Here is a 22,118-nt window from a genome sequence, read left to right as displayed (position 1 = left end):
CCGGCTGGGGCGGATGGCGCCATAGGGAACTGCACTTCCAGGTAAGGTACTGCCCATGTATCCAATGCGTTAACTGTATTATCACTGAGCGACTACTAGCTGAGATAAGTACTATAGGGTGTCTACCCCTTAACAAACTATGGCCCCAGCACTAGTCTCTATAGTAACACAAAATGCTAAGGGGTTAAATTCCTCAACTAAACGCTCTGTGGCCCTGGCGTGGTTCAAGAAAATAAAAGCAGATATTGTATTTGTGCAGGAGACTCACTTCCCAAGAGATACTCCCCCCCGGTTTTCAAATATTTCAAATAAAGATTACCCAGTTGGTTATTTTGCCTATAATGTCAAAAAGGTGGGAGGTGTTGGCATTTTATTTCACAAAAGTATTCCATTCCAGTTGCACGAAACTATAACCGACCCCGGGGATAGATGGATAATAGTGACAGGTCTCCTCTATAGTCGACCATTGACACTGACTAATGTTTATGTGCCCAACACCAAACAAACCAAATTCTTAAAAACACTAAAACAACAAATATTATCACATCAGAAAGGTCCCTTGATTGTAGCAGGAGACTTTAATTTAGCGGTAGACCCTATACTAGACTGCTCAATCGGTCTAGCATTGTTGGTAGCCAATCAATCGCTGAAAAATGTAAGAGCTTTTACAGCAATCTTTATAACCTACCGGCTCCCCCCACAACATCCTCACCCGGAACCACTGAACGATATATATCAGACGCTTCACTCCCTAACATCCCCAAAGAGATGACTGAAACTCTTGACGAACCCATAACGCCTCAGGAAGTGGTAGCAGCCATTAAATCCCTCCCCTCACATAAAAGCCCGGGCCAGGATGGGTTTTCTAATTTGTACTATAAACAATTTAAAAATTTACTGACTCCCCACCTAACAACACTATTTCAATCGATTGACAAGGAATCAAAGTGGTCCAGGGACTCCCTAGAAGTGTACATATCGGTTATACCCAAGCCAGACAAGGACCCCACTAGTGTAAGTAACTATAGGCCGATTTCTTTGCTTAATACAGACCTAAAGCTGCATTCTAAAATTTTAGCAACTCGTATTAATAAAATACTCCCCCAGATCATCCACGTTGATCAGTCCGAATTCATTCCAAAAAGAGAAGCGCGAGACAATACCATTAGAATCCTGCACTTGGTTGAACAGTCCAGTCGGTCAAAAACACCTTCCATATTGATCTGAACCGACGCTGAAAAAGCATTTGACCGACTGGACTGGACTTTCTTGAGATATTGTCTCACTGCTGTTGTAATTGGCCCCAAGATGATTCAGAGAATTTTTAGTCTATATACTCAACCAACTGCCAGAGTCCGAGCAAATGGTACTCTTTCGGAGAGCTTTAATATTCGAAATGGCACGAGACAGGGGTGTACCCTGTCTCCTCTGCTATTTGCCATATCCATAGAGGTACTAGCGGCCCATATAAGGAATAACCCTAACATTATTGGTCTACAACTAGGACCTAATACATATAAACTTACCCTTTACGCAGACAATGTCCTCACTCTACTCACCTACCCACAGGAATCATTACCACATTTACTAAAAGAGTTTGAGAGGTTTAGTGGTCACTCTAATTTTCTAATTAACGCCCAAAATTCTTAAATTCTTAACATTAACTTAACAAAGGAAAGATTTGAGGGCCTTAAGACCCACTGCCCGTATAAGCTGTTTCAGGATAGAATTAAATACCTTGGAATTTACCTTACCCCGTCAGTAAACAAACTGTTTAAATACAATTATGTACCTCTCCTACATAAACTTAAGAAAGACTTTGACTCCTGGATAAATAAACTCTTGTCCTGGTGGGGCAGGATCCAGTCGATAAAGATGACCACCGTGCCTCAAATCCTATATGTGCTTCAGGCCGCTCCAATACAACTACCAACGTCTTACTTGAATAAAGTACAATCCCTGATAAATTCCTTCATATGGGGAAATATAAAACCTCGCATTAGCAAAAGAGTTCTAACAAAACCCTTGAGCAAGGGAGGTCTGGGGGTACCTTTAATCTCTTAATATTACAAAGCGGTTGTACTACAAAGGTTTTTGGAGTGGCATGAAAACACATATACTAAAGCCTGGATTTCCATAGATTCTTTTCTGCTGGAATCCCCAACGCAGACCCACCTTAGCTAAGACTTCTCCATTATATGCCCACTTCTTCCAAACATGGGACACAATAAGGCTTAAACCCAGAGGAATCACTACATTTATTTCCCCTATGACACCTGTCCCAATAAATGCTGAGTTTCACAGAGGAATCATTCCACATGAGCCGAGCCCCCTAGATGCAAGCCCTACAATCCCGTTTGTATGCCTGACAGAGGGGGGGACGTTAAAACTGAGAACACAGCTTACAGAATTGGCTGGCGGAGTCTTCTCCTGATGGCTAAAATACGCCCAGTTAGCGCATTTATTAGGTTCTTCACCTCATAAACAGAATCTGTTAAGGAGCTTGACAAAGTTCGAACGCCTATGCTATGAAGGAGTGGTACCTAGAGGATCCTTATCCATAACAAAACAAATATTAGACGACGCACTCACACTACCTCCATCTTCATACGACTCTCATTGGCAAACTGACTTAGTATCCATATCTAAAGAGCAATGGGATAATATATGTTATCATTCCTCCAAGTCCTCTTCTTCCCCCAGGATTTTAGAGTTAAATCACAAAATCTTGTTCCGGTGGTATCTTACCCCAGACAGGCTTAAACACATATACCCTAACTCTAATGAGTCATGTTGGAGAGGTTGTGGGTCTCCTGGCACAATGGCCCATATATGGTAGCATTGCCCAAAACTACTCCCATTTTGGGAGGAAGTTACCAATGGCCTGAAATCTGTCATGGGAGAACAGTTTGAATTGTCCCCAATCACGGCCCTATTAAGTCATAAACCAAATAAAATATGTAAAATCAAATGGAGACTTCTACAATATAGCTTAAACGGTGCTAGATTACTTATTGCTCGTAAATGGAAGTCTTCCCACACCCCTACCCTACAGGAGTGGTTACAAATTACTTCAGAGCTTCTTGAAGTGGAAGAATTTTCACACTTTAAAAATGGTAGCCTTCCCCATATACCATAATATACAGTTCTACTGGCAAACACTCTTAAACTCACCTACAGATTAACTCAGCTTAAAGATATGGGTGTTGTCGGTCCCGGCCGGAGCAGACCTATAGTTTTCCCCCAACCTCCCTCCCTTGTTCTTTTCACCTTTGCCCTTTCCCTCTCTTCATACCCTCTCTGTTTCTTTCTTCTTCCTCTTTTCTTTGAATTAGAACGGTATGTTTCAGACTTGAGTTGATCTGATTTATGCACAAAATATTGCCAACTCCTATATTTGGAGAAATGCCTTCTCTAACTAATTAGTACAGTTAAAGGTATATAAATTACACTGTGCAGTGGAGAGTACTTCAGGAATGTGGTGAGGGTCCTTCTCACCCTATATGAACTATCCTCACTAGATATAATGCCTGATCAAACATGAGAGATCACTGACGACGTTGAATCAAGGTACTATAAGTTAGGCACCTCTCCACTGGCTAACGGTCTAGTATTGTTAAATGTAAAATATGATTGTATACCCGTATGCAAATTTTTTACTGTTGAGCATTGTTTTTCAATGTATGTGTTTTCATCAATAAAATCCTTTTTTTTTTTTTTTTTTTTTTTTTTAAAAACTGAATGCTCTATCTGGATCATGGTTTTAATGTCCCTTTAATAATTCAGTGCACAAGCAGTAAGTTTTGCTCGCATGTCCATTATAGGTAATTTTACTGTATGTTTATTTATGCATAGACACATTTAGTTAAATTTTTTTCTTTATACTTTAGCTTTCGACCAGCTCCTTTCTTCATTCTAGATGAAGTAGATGCAGCACTGGACAATACAAATATTGGGAAAGTAAGTTACACTTTTTTAAAATCTCATTAGCTCACTGGTTCTTAAAATGTTTAAATAGGTAGACAAATTATTGTGTTTTTATGGCAGCATCATATACAAATTTCCAAAGTTACAGATATAGAGGATCAGTGAGTGAACATTGGGGGGTTTGTCTGACCACAATAACTTGATAGCTTTTGTCAAGTAAAAAACCATATGAATACTGGGAAGGAAACGGAAATAAACAAATATTAAAAAAGGTGTTTGGGATTTTACAACTGTGTGTTTAAATTGAGGAATATTGCTGCATTATTGGAATTTCTGTATAGGGTGTTGCTTCTACCAAAATGTTTATTTAGTTAGTATTGATGATAGCTGCTTAATAATGTTTGAATGCCACATTTTCCAAACTAATATCAGTTATTCACATAAGTTAGAATTTAAGGTTTTGTAATATATTATGTTATCTTTATAGTACATTATTTTATATGCATACATAGGGTTCTTGCATATAAACCAACATTTACCTATATATTTGGCTTGCACTGTGCCAATATCTGCAGAGCAATGTGTTTAAAAAATGTAGCTGAGTTATCAGGCAGACCCAGGCACATGAAATATACAGTATGTTCCACCAGTTTCTGCTTCATACATTTGTTAATAAATAAACAAACAAGTGAACTAGAGAAAATGGTCAGAAACCATAGACTCAAGGACTGCGCTATAGTTAACCCAAAACAGTATAAAAGATGGACTTTCCAAATTAGATACTCTGGGGCATTAAATATGGGCTGTGTTTAACATCCAAAAAATTAATATAGCAAAAAAGATCTGTGCAGCTTAATCACAAAAAGGAAGTAATATCCCTATTACACTTCCAAAAGACAGGTTAAAGATAGCAAGGAATTTGTGATCATAGCGCACAAAACCTTTTATATATTACCAGTATTTACCCAGTAACGCTATAAAATAATTAAAATAGAAATAACTACCTGAATATCAAATTGTAATGTAATAAACAATTACCTATAAAGTAAAAGAGGGTTAACAAATGAAAAAAAAACAAAATAGAAAACAAAAGCTAAAACCACATGTGAAAAACACATATAACAATGGACACAAAGCAGTATTTCTCTTGTAAGATGTATCGAGTCCACGGATTCATCCTTTACTTGTGGGATATTCTCCTTCCGAACAGGAAGTGGCAAAGAGAGCACACAGCAGATCTGTCCATATAGCTCCCCCTCTAGCTCCACCCCCCAGTCATTCTCTTTGCCGGCTCTAAGCAATCGAAAGTGTAAAGTGAATGTTGTGAATGTTGTGTTAGAAATGTAGTTTTTATTTTCTAAAAGCAAAGGTTTGTTATTTTAAATGGTGCCGGTGTGTGCTATTTACTCTCTAGCAGAAAGGAGATGAAGATTTCTGCAGGGAGGAAGATGATTTTAGCATGTTGTAACTAAAATCCACTACTGTTCCCACAAAGGACTGGGGAGTACAAGAAAACTTCAGTTGGGGGGAACGGTTTGCAGGTTAGGCTGCAAAAAAGGTATGTTCAGTCATTTATTTCTAGACAAGACTGTGATCATGCTAGAAAGGACTGATAATATCCCCATGAGGGAAGGGTAAGCTATATTCAGAAACTTACGGCTAGATTTAGAGTTTTGTCGGTAACGACCCGCGTAGCTAACGCTGGCTTTTTTCTGGCCGCACCTTTTAAATACCTCTGGTATTGAGAGTTCACAGAATGGCTGCATTAGGCTCCAAAAAGGGAGCGTACAGGCATATTTAACGCCACTGCAACTCTCGATACCAGAGTTGCTTACGGAAGCGGCCAGCTTCAAAAACGTGCTCGTGCACGATTCCCCCATAGAAAACAATGGGGCTGTTTGAGCTGAAAAAAAACCTAACACCTGCAAAAAAGCCGCGTTCAGCTCCTAACGCAGCCCCATTGTTTGCTATGGGGAAACACTTCCTACGTCTGCACCTAACACCCTAACATGTACCCCGAGTCTAAACACCCCTAGCCTTACACTTATTAACCCCTAATCTGCCGCCCCCGCTATCGCTGACCGCCGCTACTTACATTATCCTTATGTACCCCTAATCTGCTGCCCTAACATCGCAGACCCCTATATTATATTTATTAACCCCTAATCTGCCCCCCACAACGTCGCCTCCACCTGCCTACACTTATTAACCCCTAATCTGCCGACCGGACCGCACCGCTATTATAATAAAGTTATTAACCCCTAATCCGCCTCACTAACCCTATAATAAATAGTATTAACCCCTAATCTGCCCTCCCTAACATCACCGACACCTAACTTCAAACATTAACCCCTAATCTGCCGACTGGAGCTCACCGCTATTCTAATAAATGGATTAACCCCTAAAGCTAAGTCTAACCCTAACACTAACACCCCCCTAAGTTAAATATAATTTAAATCTAACGAAATTAATTAACTCTTATTAAATAAATTATTCCTATTTAAAGCTAAATACTTACCTGTAAAATAAACCCTAATATAGCTACAATATAAATTATAATTATATTATAGCTATTTTAGGATTTATATTTATTTTACAGGTAACTTTGTATTTATTTTAACCAGGTACAATAGCTAAAATAGTTAAAATAATTACAAAATTACCTGTAAAATAAATCCTAACCTAAGTTACAATTAAACCTAACACTACACTATCAATAAATTAATTAAATAAAATACCTACAATTAAACCTAACACTACACTATCAATACATTAATTAAATACAATATCTACAAATAAATACAATGAAATAAACTAACTAAAGTACAAAAAATAAAAAAGAACTAAGTTACAAAAAATAAAAAAATATTTACAAACATCAGAAAAATATTACAACAATTTTAAACTAATTACACCTACTCTAAGCCCTCTAATAAAATAACAAAGACCCCCAAAATAAAAAAAATGCCCTACCCTATTCTAAATTACTAAAGTTCAAAGCTCTTTTACCTTACCAGCCCTGAACAGGGCCCTTTGCGGGGCATGCCCCAAAGAATTCAGCTCTTTTACCTGTAAAAAAAAAACACATACAATACCCCCCCCCAACATTACAACCCACATACCCCTAATCTAACCCAAAACCCCCTTAAATAAACCTAACACTAAGCCCCTGAAGATCTTCCTACCTTATCTTCACCATACCAGGTTCACCGATCGATCCAGAAGAGCTCCTCCGATGTCCTGATCCAAGCCCAAGCAGGGGGCTGAAGATGTCCATGATCCGGCTGAAGTCATCATCCAAGCGGGAGCTGAAGAGGTCCATGATCCGGCTGAAGTCATCATCCAAGCGGGAGCTGAAGAGGTCCATGATCCGGCTGAAGTCTTCTATCAACGGCATCTTCAATCTTCTTTCTTCCGGATCCATCTTGAAGACCTCCGACGCGGAACATCCTGCTGGCCCGACGGACTACCGACGAATGAAGGCTCCTTTAAGGGACGTCATCCAAGATGGTGTCCCTCGAATTCCGATTGGCTGATAGGATTCTGTCAGCCAATCGGAATTAAGGTAGGAAAATTCTGATTGGCTGATGGAATCAGCCAATCAGAATCAAGTTCAATCCGATTGGCTGATCCGATCAGCCAATCAGATTGAGCTTGCATTCTATTGGCTGATCGGAACAGCCAATAGAATGCAAGCTCAATCTGATTGGCTGATCGGATCGGCCAATCGGATTGAACTTGATTCTGATTGGCTGATTCCATCAGCCAATCAGAATTTTCCTACCTTAATTCCTATAATACTATTTATTATAGGGTTATTGAGGCGGGAGTGAGGCGGATTAGGGGTTAATAACTTTATTATAGTAACGGTGAGATCCGCTCGGCAGATTAGGGGTTAATAAGTGTAGGCAGGTGGAGACGACGTTGAGGGGGGCAGATTAGGGGTTAATAAATATAATATAGGGGTCGGCGGTGTTAGGGGCAGCAGATTAGGGGTACATAGCTATAATGTAGGTGGCGGCTCTTTGCGGTCGGCAGATTAGGGGTTAATTATTGTAGGTAGCTGGCGGCGACGTGGGGGGCAGGTTAGTGGTTAATAAATATAATATAGGGGTCGGCAGTGTTAGGGGCAGCAGATTAGGGTTACATAAGTATAACGTAGGTGGCGGTCGGCAGATTAGGGGTTAAAAAAATTTAATCGAGTGGCGGCGATGTGGGGGACCTCGGTTTAGGGGTACATAGGTAGTTTATGGGTGTTAGTGTACTTTAGAGCACAGTAGTTAAGAGCTTTATAAACCGACGTTAGCCCAGAAAGCTCTTAACCACTGACTTTTTTTCTGCGGCTGGAGTTTTGTCGTTAGAATTCTAACGCTCACTTCAGCCACGACTCTAAATACCGGAGTTAGGAAGATCCCATTGAAAAGATAGGATACGCAATTGACGTAAGGGGATCTGCGGTATGGAAAAGTCGCGGCTGAAAAGTGAGCGTTAGACCCTTTCCTGACTGACTCCAAATACCGGCGGTAGCCTAAAACCAGCGTTGGAAGCCTCTAACGCTGGTTTTCACGGCTACCGCCAAACTCTAAATCTAGGCCTAAGTATGGAATTTTAAGCTTACATAACAGGGCTAGTTTATGCTGGTTGACACTATTTTATGGCAAACTGTTTTTATTGAAAATATCGTTTTTTGAGACACTTTGAAGGTTCCTTTGGGTTTCCTTCAGGGGTTGTTACCCACATGGCTAATATTAAAACACTTTGGAGTGTTTCTTTAGGCCTCACAAGCACCAGAGTGAGGTGGGAGGGGCCTAATTTTGTGCTTCTGTTGCGCAGTTATATTTGACTAGAAGTTCAGGCTGTTTCACATGGGGGGTCCTGCTGCAGTTTGAGGGCCTATAAGAAGCTTTTCCCCACAAATCTGGTTCCTAAGGGAAGGTAGGGCCACAGCAGAGCTGTGGCAAGGTGCTGAAAGTTTTTTTAACCGTTTTTTTGGCTTACTGTCAATCCGGTTTGGGCATTAAGGGGTTAATCGTTTTTATTGCTAGTGGTGCAATCTTAATAATGCTTTATGTACATACTGTAAAAATTTCGAAAAGTTTGCTGCATTTTTCACTGTTTTGCAAAATTGTGTGCCTTTATTATCTCTTAAAGGCACAGTAACGTTTTTTTCAAAGTGTGTTTTTACTGGATTAAAGTGATTTCCAAGCCTGTTTGTTTTAATACTAGTCTGTTAAACATGTCTGACACCAAGGAAAATCCTTGTTCAATGTGTTTAGAAGCCATGGTGGAACCCCCCCTCAGAATGTGTCCCACTTGTACTGATATGTCTATACACTTTAAAGAACATATTGTTGCACTTAAAAATGTGGCCCAAGATGATTCTCAGACAGAAGGTAACGAGGTTAGTCCGTCAACCTCTCCCCAAGTGTCACAAGCAGTTACGCCCGCTCAAGCGACGCCTAGCACCTCTAGCGCGTCTAACTCTTTTACCTTGCAAGACTTGGCGGCAGTTATGAATAATACTCTCTCAGTGTTTTTATCTAAACTGCCCGTGTTACCTGCAAAGCCTGATAGCTCTGTTTTAAGAACAGATTCTGAGCATTCTGACGCTTTAGTAGCCGTATCCGATATACACTCACAACGCTCTGAAGTGGGGGTGAGGGATGTGCTGTCTGAGGGAGAAATTTCCGATTCAGGAAAGGTTGCTCCTCAGACGGATTCAGATACGTTGGCTTTTAAATTTAAACTAGAACACCTCCGCTTATTGCTCAGGGAGGTATTAGTTACTCTGAATGACTGCGACCCTATGGTGGTTCCAGAGAAATTGTGTAAAATGGACAAGTACCTTGAAGTTCCTGTTTACACTGATGTGTTCCCGGTCCCTAAGAGGATTGCGGATATTGTTACTAGGGAGTGGGATAGACCAGGTATTCCCTTTGTTCCCCCTCCTGTTTTAAAGAAAATGTTCAAAGAACAAAGAATCCCAGCACTCATCAACCAGACCAAAGGTGCACGCTAGTGGGGTCCATGCACTCACCCCAAAAGGTATAGTAACAAAGTTGAAGCAGCACCAGCTTGAAGATAACATTATTAAGGTCAGGTTCTGACCGAAACGTTGTTGTTGTTTTTATATGTCTCTGATGAAATAAAGGTATAAAGAATACTTCAAGTTGGTGCTGCTTCAACTTTGTTAAAGAAAATGTTCCCCATATCTGACCCCATGCGGGACTCGTGGCAGACGGTCCCTAAGGTGGAGGGGGCTATTTCTTCACTTGCTAAATGCACAACCATACCAATTGAAGACAGTTGTGCTTTTAAAGACCCTATGGATAAAAAATTAGAGGGTTTACTTAAGAAAAATTTTATTCAACAAGGTTTTCTTCTCCAACCTATTGCATGCATTGTTCCTGTAACTACTGCAGCTGCTTTCTTGTTCGAGGCGCTGTAAGATGCGCTCCAGACGGAGACCTCATATGAGGACATTATGGACAGAATTAAGGCTCTTAAGCTGGCTAATTCTTTTATCACAGATGCCGCTTTCCAACTAGCTAAGTTAGCGGCAAAGAATTCAGGTTTCGCCATTTTAGCGCGCAGGGCGCTATGGCTAAAGTCCTGGTCGGCCGATGTGTTGTCAAAATCCAAACTCTTGAACATCCCTTTCAAAGGAAAGACCCTGAATTGAAAGAGATTATTTCAGAAATCACTGGGGGAAAAGGCCATGCTCTCCCTCAGGACAAGTCCTTTAAGATAAAGAACAAACAAAATAATTTTCGTTCCTTTCGGAATTTCAGGAGCGGTCTCGCTTCATCCTCCCCTGCTACAAAGCAAGAGGGTAACGCTCCGCAACCCAGGTCAGCCTGGAAACCTTACCAGGGCTGGAACAAGGGTAAACAGGCCAAGAAGCCTGCAGCTGCCTTCAAGACAGCATGATGGGGTAGCCCCAGATCCGGGACCGGATCTAGTAGGGGGCAGACTCTCTCTCTTCGCTCAGGCCTGGGCAAGAGACGTACACAATCCCTGGGCCTTAGAGATTGTATCCCAGGGATATCTTCTAGAATTCAAGGACTCCCCTCCAAGGGCAAGGTTCCACATTTCTCGTCTGTCTACAGACATGACAAAGAAAGATTCGTTTTTACGCTGTGTAGAAGACCTACATACAATGGGAGTGATCCACCCAGTTCCAATTGCGGAACAAGGGCTGGGTTTTTACTCAAACCTGTTTGTGGTTCCCAAGAAAGAAGGAACTTTCAGACCAATCCTGGATCTCAAAATTCTAAACAAATTCCTCATTCAAGATGGAGACCATTCGGACAATCTTACCAATGATCCAGGAGGGTCAATATATGACTACCGTGGATCTAAAGGATGCGTATCTACACATTCCTATCCACAAAGATCATCACCAGTTTCTCAGGTTCGCCTTTATGGACAAGCATTATCAGTTTGTGGCTCTTCCTTTCGGGTTGGCCACTGCTCCCAGAATTTTCACAAAGGTGCTAGGGTCCCTCCTGGCGGTTCTAAGACCGCAGGGCATAGCAGTGGCGCCTTATCTAGACGACATCTTAATTCAGGCGTCGACTTTCCAAAGAGCCAAGTCTCACACAGAAATTGTATTGGCCTTTCTGAGGTCTCACGGGGGGAAGGTGAACATCAAAAAGAGTTCTCTCTCCCCCCTCACAAAAGTTTCCTTCCTAGGAACCCTAATAGACTCGGTGGAAATGAAAATATTTCTGACGGAGGTCAGAAAGTTAAAACTCTTAACTACTTGCCGAGCTCTTCATTCCATTCCTCGGCCATCTGTAGCTCAGTGCATGGAGACAATCGGATTAATGGTAGCGGCAATGGACATAGTCCCTTTTGCACGGATACACCTCAGACCACTGCAACTATGCATGCTCAAACAGTGGAATGGGGATTATGCAGATTTGTCTCCTCAAATACAGTTGGACCAGGGGACCAGAGATTCTCTTCTCTGGTGGTTGTCTCAGGATCACCTGTCTCAGGGAATGTGTTTCCGAAGACCAGAGTGGATCATCATAACGACCAACGCCAGTTTGTTGGGCTGGGGTGCAGTCTGGGACTCCCTGAAAGCTTAGGGCTTATGGTCTCGGGAAGAAGCTCTTCTTCCGATAAAACATTCTGGAATTGAGGGCGATATTCAACGCTCTTCAGGCATGGCCTCAGCTAGCTGTGGCCAAATTCATCAGATTCCAGTCGGACAACATCACGACTGTAGCTTACATCAATCATCAAGGGGGAACAAGGAGTTCCCTAGCAATGATGGAAGTAACCAAAATAATCAGGTGGGCGGAGGATCACTCTTGCCATCTCTCAGCAATTCACATCCCAGGAGTAGACAACTGGGAGGCGGATTTTCTAAGTCGTCAGACTTTTCACCCGGGGGAGTGGGAACTCCACCAGGAGGTATTTGCCCAGCTGACTCAGCTATGGGGCACTCCAGAATTGGATCTGATGGCGTCCCGTCAGAACACCAAGCTTCCCCTTTACGGGTCCAGATCCCGGGATCCCCAGGCAGTGCTGATAGATGCTCTAGCAGCGCCTTGGTCCTTCAATCTGGCCTATGTTTTTCCACCGTTTCCTTTCCTCCCTCGTCTGGTTTCCAGAATCAAGCAGGAGAGGGCTTCGGTGATTCTAATAGCGCCTGCGTGGCCACGCAGGACCTGGTATGCAGACCTAGTGGACATGTCATCTGTTCCACCATGGACACTACCAATGAGGCAGGACCTTCTAATACAAGGTCCTTTCAAACATCCAAATCTAATTTCTCTGCGTCTGACTGCTTGGAGATTGAACGCCTAATTCTATCAAAGCGTGGTTTCTCTGAGTCGGTTATTGATACCCTGATTCAGGCTAGAAAGCTTGTCACCAGGAAAATCTACCATAAGATTTGGCGAAAATATATTTTTGGTGCGAATCCAAGGATTACTCATGGAGTAAGATTAGTATTCCCAGGATATTGCCCTTTCTCCAAGAAGGATTGGAGAAAGGATTATCAGCTAGTTCCTTAATAGGACCGATATCTGCTTTGTCTATTCTTTTACACAAACGTCTGGCAGAGGTACCAGACGTTCAAGCGTTTAGTCAGGCTTTAGTCAGAATCAAGCCTGTTTATAGACCTGTGGCTCCGCCATGGAGTCTGAATTTAGTTCTTTCAGTTCTGCAAGGGGTTCCGTTTGAACCTTTACATTCCATAGATATTAAACTTTTATCATGGAAAGTTTTGTTTTTGGTAGCTATCTCTTCTGCTCAAAGAGTTTCAGAGTTATCTGCTTTACAGTGTGATTCACCTTACCTGGTTTTCAATGCAGATAAGGTAGTTTTGCGTACCAAACCCGGTTTTCTTCCTAAGGTTGTGTCTAATAAGAATATTAATCAGGAAATTGTTGTTCCTTCTCTGTGTCCTAATCCTTCTTCGAAGAAGGAACGTCTGTTACACAATCTTGATGTGGTTTGTGCTTTAAAGTTCTATTTACAAGCAACTAAGGATTTCAGACAAACAACTTCATTGTTTGTTATCTATTCTGGTAAGAGGAGAGGTCAGAAGGCGACTGCTACCTCTCTTTCCTTTTGGCTGAAAAGCATCATCCGTTTGGCCTATGAGACTGCTGGCCAGCAGCCTCCCGAAACAATTACTGCTCATTCTACCAGAGCAGTGGCTTCCACATGGGCTTTTAAAAATGAGGCTTCTGTTGAACAGATTTGCAAGGCAGCGACTTGGTCTTCGCTGCATACTTTTTCTAAATTTTATAAATTCAATACTTTTGCTTCTTCGGAGGCTATTTTTGGGAGAAAGGTTTTACAAGCAGTGGTGCCTTCCGTTTAAGGTACCTGTCTTGTTCCCTCCCTTCATCCGTGTCCTAAAGCTTTGGTATTGGTATCCCACAAGTAAAGGATGAATCCGTGGATTCGATACATCTTACAAGAGAAAACAGAGTTTATGCTTACCTGATAAATCACTTTCTCTTGTGATATATCGAGTCCACGGCCCGCCCTGGCTATTAAGTCAGGTAGTTTTTTTTGTTTAAACTACAGTCACCACTGCACCCTATGGTTTCTCCTTTTTCTTCCTAACCTTCGGTCAAATGACTGGGGGGTGGAGCTAGAGGGGGAGCTATATGTACAGCTCTGCTGTGTGCTCTCTTTGCCACTTCCTGTTGGGAAGGAGAATATCCCACAAGTAAAGGATGAATCCGTGGACTCGATACATCACAAGAGAAAGTATTTTATCAGGTAAGCAAAATTCTGTTTTTGATTAAAAATCCTAATACATTCACAGCATGTATGTGAAGAATAGCGAAATGTATTAAAATTAATAAAAATGTTATAATAATTTGTAAATGGAAAATAATAAAGGTATCTGCCTGATGTCAAAATAATGTATATGATTGCAGTCTATATGGAAATAGGTAAATCCAAGATAGGGCATTCAAAAAAAGCTGTCCAAAAGTTCTGCAGCAAAATTCCAATACAATTAACTTGATGTTTATATCCAGTTCAACAGGTATGCAGATTTTTCTTTCCAGTAATATTTATGCAGATGGGTACTCACCAGATTTCACCTCAATCATATGAGGTAAGGGAGTAGTAAGAGGAGGAAACCATCCGTTTCTTAAAGAGCCTGAACAGAACTACGGCATATTTTTCTCTCCTTTTTCTCCACCCGAAGGACAGGGTACTCCCCAAAAAAAGAATCTCCGTATCCGTTTGCCCAAATAAACATGGTGACACTCTCACCGCTCTCAAGGAAGGACACTCTCAGATTTCACCTCAATCATATGAGGTAAGGGAGTAGTAAGAGGAGGAAACCATCCGTTTCTTAGAGAGCCTGAACAGAACTACGGCGTATTTTTCTCTCCTTTTTCTCCACCCGAAGAACAGGGTACTCCCCCAAAAAATGAATCTCTGTATCCATTTGCCCAAATAAACGTGGTGACACTCTGACCGCTCTCAAGGAAGGATACTCTAGTTCTTGTGCTAATGCTGCTTCCAAAGGCAGTATGGAACTCTGCAGGAATTTTGCTGCAGAACTTTTCTTCTGTTAAGTGTGATCAGTCCACGGGTCATCATTACTTGTGGGATATTAACTGCTCCCCTACAGGAAGTGCAAGAGGATTCACCCAGCAGAGTTGCTATATAGCTCCTCCCCTCTACGTCACCTCCAGTCATTCTCTTGCACCCAACGACTAGATAGGATGTGTGAGAGGACTATGGTGATATATTTAGTTTTTATATCTTCAATCAAAAGTTTGTTATTTTATAATAGCACCGGAGTGTGTTATTCCTTCTCTGGTAGAATTTGAAGAAGAATCTACCTGAGTTTTTCTATGATTTTAGCCGGAGTAGTTAAGATCATATTGCTGTTTCTCGGCCATCTGAGGAGTGAGGTAAACTTCAGATCAGGGGACAGCAGGCAGATTAATCTGCAAAGAGGTATGTAGCAGTTTATTATTTTCTGACATGGAATTGATGAGAAAATCCTGCCATACCGTTATAATGTAAACTCAGCCTTGAATGCAGTAGATGTAGCTGATATCAGGCTGTCATGTATGTATATTTTACACTTCAGTTTTCTGGGAAATGGTACTTCTCTGGCTTTTAAACTGTATACATAGACTTAACCTATTTTGCAGGGACTTGCAATAGGTTTTAAATGACAATTAATTATTGAGGTAAAATGTTTTTTTGCTGGCATGTAAAAACGTTTTTTTTCTCTGAGGTACTGGGTGAAAAAATGTTTTGGGCACTTTTTTTCCACTTGGCAATAGTTTTGATTTAAATTAGAGCAGTTCACTGATCCCTCTCACTGTTATGTGTGTGGGGGAGGGGCCATTTTGGTGCTTTCACTATGCATCAGAAAAACTCAGTCAGAGGTTCATTTTCTTCCTGCATGATCCGGTTCATCTCTACAGAGTTCAGGGATCTCAAGAGTCTTTTTTGAGGGAAGTAATCATACAGCAGAGCTGTGCTGATTGTATTGACTGTGATATAAAAAACGTTTATTTGTGTATTTTTTTTCTGCTGCCTGGGTTAGTTATCATTTGCTGCTATAACTTAATTATTTTATCTGTTATAATATTTTTCTGTGCTTCTTAAAGGCACAGTTCGTTTTCATATTATTTGTAAATTACTTTGAAAAGTATTTCCAAGTTGCTGTTTATTTGCTAGTGTGTTAAACATGTCTGATTCAGAGGAAGATATCTGTGCTATATGTGTTAATGCCAAAGTGGAGCCCAATAGAAATTTATGTACTAAATGTATTGATGCTACTTTAAAAAATAGTCAATCTGTACAAATTGAACATATTTCACCAAACAACGAGGGGAGAGTTATGCCGACTAACTCGCCTCACGTGTCAGTACCTGCATCTCCCGCTCAGGAGGTGCGTGATATTGTAGCGCCGAGTGCATCTGGGCGGCCATTACAAATCACATTACAAGATATGGCTACTGTTATGACTGAAGTTTTGGCTAAACTACCAGAACTAAGAGGTAAACGTGATCACTCTGGGATGAGAACAGAGTGCGCTGATAATGCAAGGGCCATGTCTGATACTGCGTCACAGTTTGCAGAACATGAAGACGGAGAGCTTCATTCTGTGGGTGACGGTTCTGATCCAAATAAACTGGACTCAGACATTTCAAATTTTAAATTTAAGCTTGAGAACCTCCGTGTATTACTAGGGGAGGTATTAGCGGCTCTGAATGATTGTAACACAGTTGCAATCCCAGAAAAAATGTGTAGGTTGGATAAATATTTTGCGGTACCGACGAGTACTGACATTTTTTCCTATACCTAAGAGACTTACTGACATTGTTACTAAGGAGTGGGATAGACCCGGTGTGCCTTTCTCACCCCCTCCTATATTCAGAAAAATGTTTCCAATAGACGCCGCCACACGGGACTTATGGCAAATGGTCCCTAAGGTAGAGGGAGCAGTTTCTACTTTAGCTAAGCGTACCACTATCCCAGTGGAGGATAGCTGTGCTTTTTCAGATCCAATGGATAAAAAATTAGAGGGTTACCTTAAGAAAATGTTTGTTCAACAAGGGTTTATATTGCAACCTCTTGCATGTATTGCGCCTGTCACGGCTGCAGCAGCATTTTGGTTTGAGTCTCTGGAAGAGACACTTCAATCATCCACACTAGATGACATCACACACAAACTTAAATTCCTTAAGTTAGCTAATTCATTTATTTCAGATGCCGTAGTACATTTAACTAAACTTGCGGCTAAAAATTCAGGATTCGCCATTCAGGCACGCAGAGCTCTGTGGCTAAAATCCTGGTCAGCTGATGTTACGTCTAAATCTAAATTGCTTAATATTCCTTTCAAAGGGCAGACCTTATTCGGGCCCGGCTTGAAAGAGATTATTGATGACATTACAGGAGGTAAAGGTCATGCCCTGCCTCAGGACAAGGCCAAAGCCAAGGCTAGACAGTCCAATTTTCGTTCCTTTCGTAATTTCAAAGCAGGAGCAGCATCAACTTCCTCTGCACCAAAACAGGAAGGAGCTGTTGCTCGCTACAGACAAGGCTGGAAACCTAACCAGTCCTGGAACAGGGGCAAACAGGCCAGAAAACCTGCTGCTGCCCCTAAGACAGCATGAATTGAGGGCCCCCGATCCGGGACCGGATCTAGTGGGGGGCAGACTTTCCCTCTTCGCCCAGGCTTGGGCAAGAGATGTTCAGGATCCCTGGGCGTTAGAGATCATATCTCAGGGATACCTTCTGGACTTCAAATCCTCTCCCCCAAGAGGGAGATTTCATCTGTCAAGGTTGTCAACAAACCTAACAAAGAAGGAAGCGTTTCTACGCTGCGTACAAGATCTTTTATTAATGGGAGTGATCCATCCAGTTCCGCGGTTGGAACAAGGACAAGGGTTTTACTCAAATCTGTTTGTAGTTCCCAAAAAAGAGGGAACCTTCAGGCCAATCTTGGATTTAAAGATCCTAAACAAATTCCTAAGAGTTCCATCGTTCAAGATGGAAACTATTCGAACAATTTTGCCCATGATCCAAGAGGGTCAGTACTTGACCACAGTGGATTTAAAGGATGCTTACCTTCACATACCGATTCACAGAAGTCATTACCGGTATCTAAGGTTTGCCTTTTTAGACAGGCATTACCAGTTTGTAGCTCTTCCATTCGGACTGGCTACGGCTCCAAGAATCTTCACAAAGGTTCTGGGCACTCTTCTGGCGGTACTAAGACCGCGAGGAATTTCAGTAGCTCCGTACTTAGACGACATACTGATACAAGCTTCAAGCTTTCAAACTGCCAAATCTCATACAGAGATAGTACTGGCATTTCTAAGGTCGCATGGATGGAAAGTGAACGAAGAGAAAAGTTCTCTCTTTCCACTCACAAGAGTTCCCTTCCTGGGGACTCTGATAGATTCTGTAGAAATGAAGATTTACCTGACAGAGGACAGGTTAACAAAACTTCAAAGTGCATGCCGTGTCCTTCATTCCATTCAAGAGACCAGATATTCTCTTCTATGGTGGCTTTATCGGCCACATCTGTCCAGGGGAATGCCATTCAGCAGGCCAGACTGGTCAATTGTAACAACAGACGCCAGCCTACTAGGTTGGGGCGCTGTCTGGAATTCTCTGAAGGCTCAGGGACTATGGAATCAGGAGGAGAGTCTTCTTCCAATAAACATTCTGGAATTGAGAGCAGTCCTCAATGCTCTTCTGGCTTGGCCCCAGTTAGCAACTCGGGGGTTCATCAGGTTCCAGTCGGACAACATCACAACTGTAGCTTATATCAACCATCAGGGAGGGACAAGAAGCTCCCTAGCAATGATGGAAGTATCGAAGATAATTCGCTGGGCAGAGTCTCACTCTTGCCACCTGTCTGCAATCCACATCCCGGGAGTGGAGAACTGGGAGGCGGATTTCTTAAGTCGTCAGACTTTTCATCCGGGGGAGTGGGAACTTCATCCAGAGGTCTTTGCCCAAATACTTCGACGTTGGGGCAAACCAGAGATAGATCTCATGGCGTCTCGACAGAACGCCAAGCTTCCGCGCTACGGGTCCAGATCCAGGGATCCGGGAGCGGTCCTGATAGATGCCTTGACAGCACCATGGACCTTCAGGATGGCTCATGTGTTTCCACCTTTCCCGATGCTTCCTCGATTGATTGCCAGAATCAAACAGGAGAAAGCATCAGTGATTCTAATAGCGCCTGCATGGCCACGCAGGACTTGGTATACAGATCTGGTGGACATGTCATTCTGTCCACCTTGGTCGTTACCTCTGAAACAGGACCTTCTGATTCAGGGTCCTTTCAAACATCAAAATCTAACTTCTCTGAAGCTGACTGCTTGGAAATTGAACGCTTGATCTTATCAAAGCGTGGTTTTTCTGAGTCAGTTATTGATACCTTAATACAGGCTAGGAAGCCTGTTACCAGAAAGATTTACCATAAAATATGGCGTAAATACCTATATTGGTGCGAATCCAAAGGTTACTCTTGGAGTAAGGTTAGGATTCCTAGGATATTGTCTTTTCTACAAGAAGGTTTAGAAAAGGGGTTATCCGCTAGTTCCTTAAAGGGACAGATCTCAGCTCTGTCCATTCTGTTACACAAGCGTCTGTCAGAAGTTCCAGACGTTCAGGCTTTTTGTCAGGCTTTGGCCAGGATTAAACCTGTGTTTAAAGCTGTGGCTCCACCATGGAGTTTAAACCTTGTTCTTAACGTTTTACAGGGTGTTCCGTTTGAACCCCTTCATTCCATTGATATAAAGTTGTTATCTTGGAAAGTTCTATTTTTAATGGCTATTTCCTCGGCTCGAAGAGTCTCTGAGTTATCAGCCTTACATTGTGATTCTCCTTATTTGATTTTTCACTCGGATAAGGTAGTTCTGCGTACTAAGCCTGGGTTCTTACCTAAGGTAGTCACTAACAGGAATATCAATCAGGAGATTGTTGTTCCATCCTTGTGCCCAAATCCTTCTTCGAGGAAGGAACGTCTTTTGCACAATCTGGATGTAGTTCGTGCCCTTAAATTTTATTTACAGGCAACTAAAGATTTTCGACAAACGTCTTCCCTGTTTGTCGTTTACTCTGGTCAGAGGAGAGGTCAAAAAGCTTCTGCTACCTCTCTCTCTTTTTGGCTTCGTAGCATAATTCGTTTAGCTTATGAGACTGCTGGACAGCAGCCTCCTGAAAGAATTACAGCTCATTCCACTAGAGCTGTGGCTTCCACTTGGGCCTTTAAGAATGAGGCCTCTGTTGAACAGATTTGCAAGGCTGCAACTTGGTCTTCGCTTCATACTTTTTCCAAATTTTACAAATTTGACACTTTTGCTTCCTCGGAGGCTATTTTTGGGAGAAAGGTTCTTCAGGCAGTGGTTCCTTCTGTATAAAGAGCCTGCCTATCCCTCCCGTCATCCGTGTACTTTTGCTTTGGTATTGGTATCCCACAAGTAATGATGACCCGTGGACTGATCACACTTAACAGAAGAAAACATAATTTATGCTTACCTGATAAATTCCTTTCTTCTGTAGTGTGATCAGTCCACGGCCCGCCCTGTTTTTTAAGGCAGGTAAATATTTTTTAAATTATACTCCAGTCACCACTACACCCTTGGCTTCTCCTTTCTCGTTGGTCCTTGGTCGAATGACTGGAGGTGACGTAGAGGGGAGGAGCTATATAGCAACTCTGCTGGGTGAATCCTCTTGCACTTCCTGTAGGGGAGCAGTTAATATCCCACAAGTAATGATGACCCGTGGACTGATCACACTACAGAAGAAAGGAATTTATCAGGTAAGCATAAATTATGTTTTTTTGAATGCCCTATCTTGGATTTACCTATTTCCATATAGACTGCTATCATATACATTATTTTGACATCAGGCAGATACCTTTATTATTTTCCATTTACAAATTATTATAGCATTTTTATTAATTTTCATACATTTCGCTATTCTTCACATACATGCTATGAATGCTTTGTGTCTGTTGCTATATGTATTTTTCACATTTGGTTTTAGCTTTTGTTTTCTATTTTGTGTTTTAATTTGTTTTAACCTCTTTTACTTTATAGGTAATTGTTTATCACATTAATATTTGATATTCAGGTAGTTATGTTATTTTTATTATTTTATAGCGTTACTGGGTAAATGCTGGTAATATATAAAAGGTTTTGTGCGCTATGATCACAAATTCCTTGCTTTCTTTAACCATACATTTGTTAATGCACATTTCTTTTTTAAAGTTTCTCCATTATTTAGACACCCGCTGAATTCAGTCTGGATAATGTATTTGAGGAATGCATTGTGGCCTCAAGGCGTTAGGTCGCACAAACTAGCAAAAGATTACAGAACAACCATACTTTGTATTGTGCAACTTGTAAAGTGGTTAAAAACATAGTTAAAGTACCGCTTGGAAAACTACCTCTGTTAATTGACTCAGGCTGGTACTTCCAAAAGGTACTTTAACTACGTGTTTACATAGCGAATATACCAAGAGATTTTAATTTCTCCCACTTCCCTGTATACCTCAGTCTTATTTCTCTTGTTAAGTGTATCCAGTCCACGGATCATCCATTACTTGTGGGATATTCTCCTTCCCAACAGGAAGTTGCAAGAGGATCACCCACAGCAGAGCTGCTATATAGCCCCTCCCCTAACTGTCATATCCAGTCATTCTCTTGCAAGCCTCAACCAAGATGGAGGTCGTAAGAGGAGTGTGGTGTTTTATACTTAGTTTATTCTTCAATCAAAAGTTTGTTATTTTTAAATGGTGTCGGAGTGTACTGTTTATCTCAGGCAGTATTTAGAAGAAGATCTGCCTGTGTTTTCTATGATCTTAGCCGAAGTAACTAAGATCCATGGCTGTTCTCACATATTCTGAGGAGTGAGGTAACTTCAGAGAGGGAATGGCGTGCAGGTTTTCCTGTAATAAGGTATGTGCAGTTAATATTTTTCTAGGGATGGAATTTGCTAGAAAATGCTGCTGATACCGAACTAATGTAAGTAAAGCCTTAAATGCAGTTATAGCGACTGGTATCAGGCTTATTAATAGAGATACATACTCTTATAAAAATGTAATATAAAACGTTTGCTGGCATGTTTACTCATTTTTATATGTATTTGGTGATAAAACTTATTGGGGCCTAGTTTTTTTCCACATGGCTGGCTTGAATTTTGCCTAGTAACAGTTT

The 22,118-nt window shown here is 41.5% G+C and overlaps 1 protein-coding gene across 1 annotated transcript in view; it reads left to right on the top strand.

The window, feature by feature from the left end:
* Nucleotides 1-22,118, top strand: part of SMC1B (structural maintenance of chromosomes 1B) — an 854,251-nt gene that overhangs the window by 805,650 nt on the left and 26,483 nt on the right. Inside the window, exon 15 of the mRNA XM_053719693.1 lies at nt 3,891-3,960. Within this exon, the coding sequence (XP_053575668.1) occupies nt 3,891-3,960 (70 nt within the window). The remainder of the gene's footprint in view (nt 1-3,890; nt 3,961-22,118) is intronic.

The sequence above is a fragment of the Bombina bombina genome, chromosome 6, assembly GCF_027579735.1.
Source record: "Bombina bombina isolate aBomBom1 chromosome 6, aBomBom1.pri, whole genome shotgun sequence".
NCBI classification, from domain to species: domain Eukaryota; kingdom Metazoa; phylum Chordata; class Amphibia; order Anura; family Bombinatoridae; genus Bombina; species Bombina bombina.
Note: the sequence above shows the minus strand (reverse complement) of the source record. Positions and strands in the feature narration are given on the sequence as shown.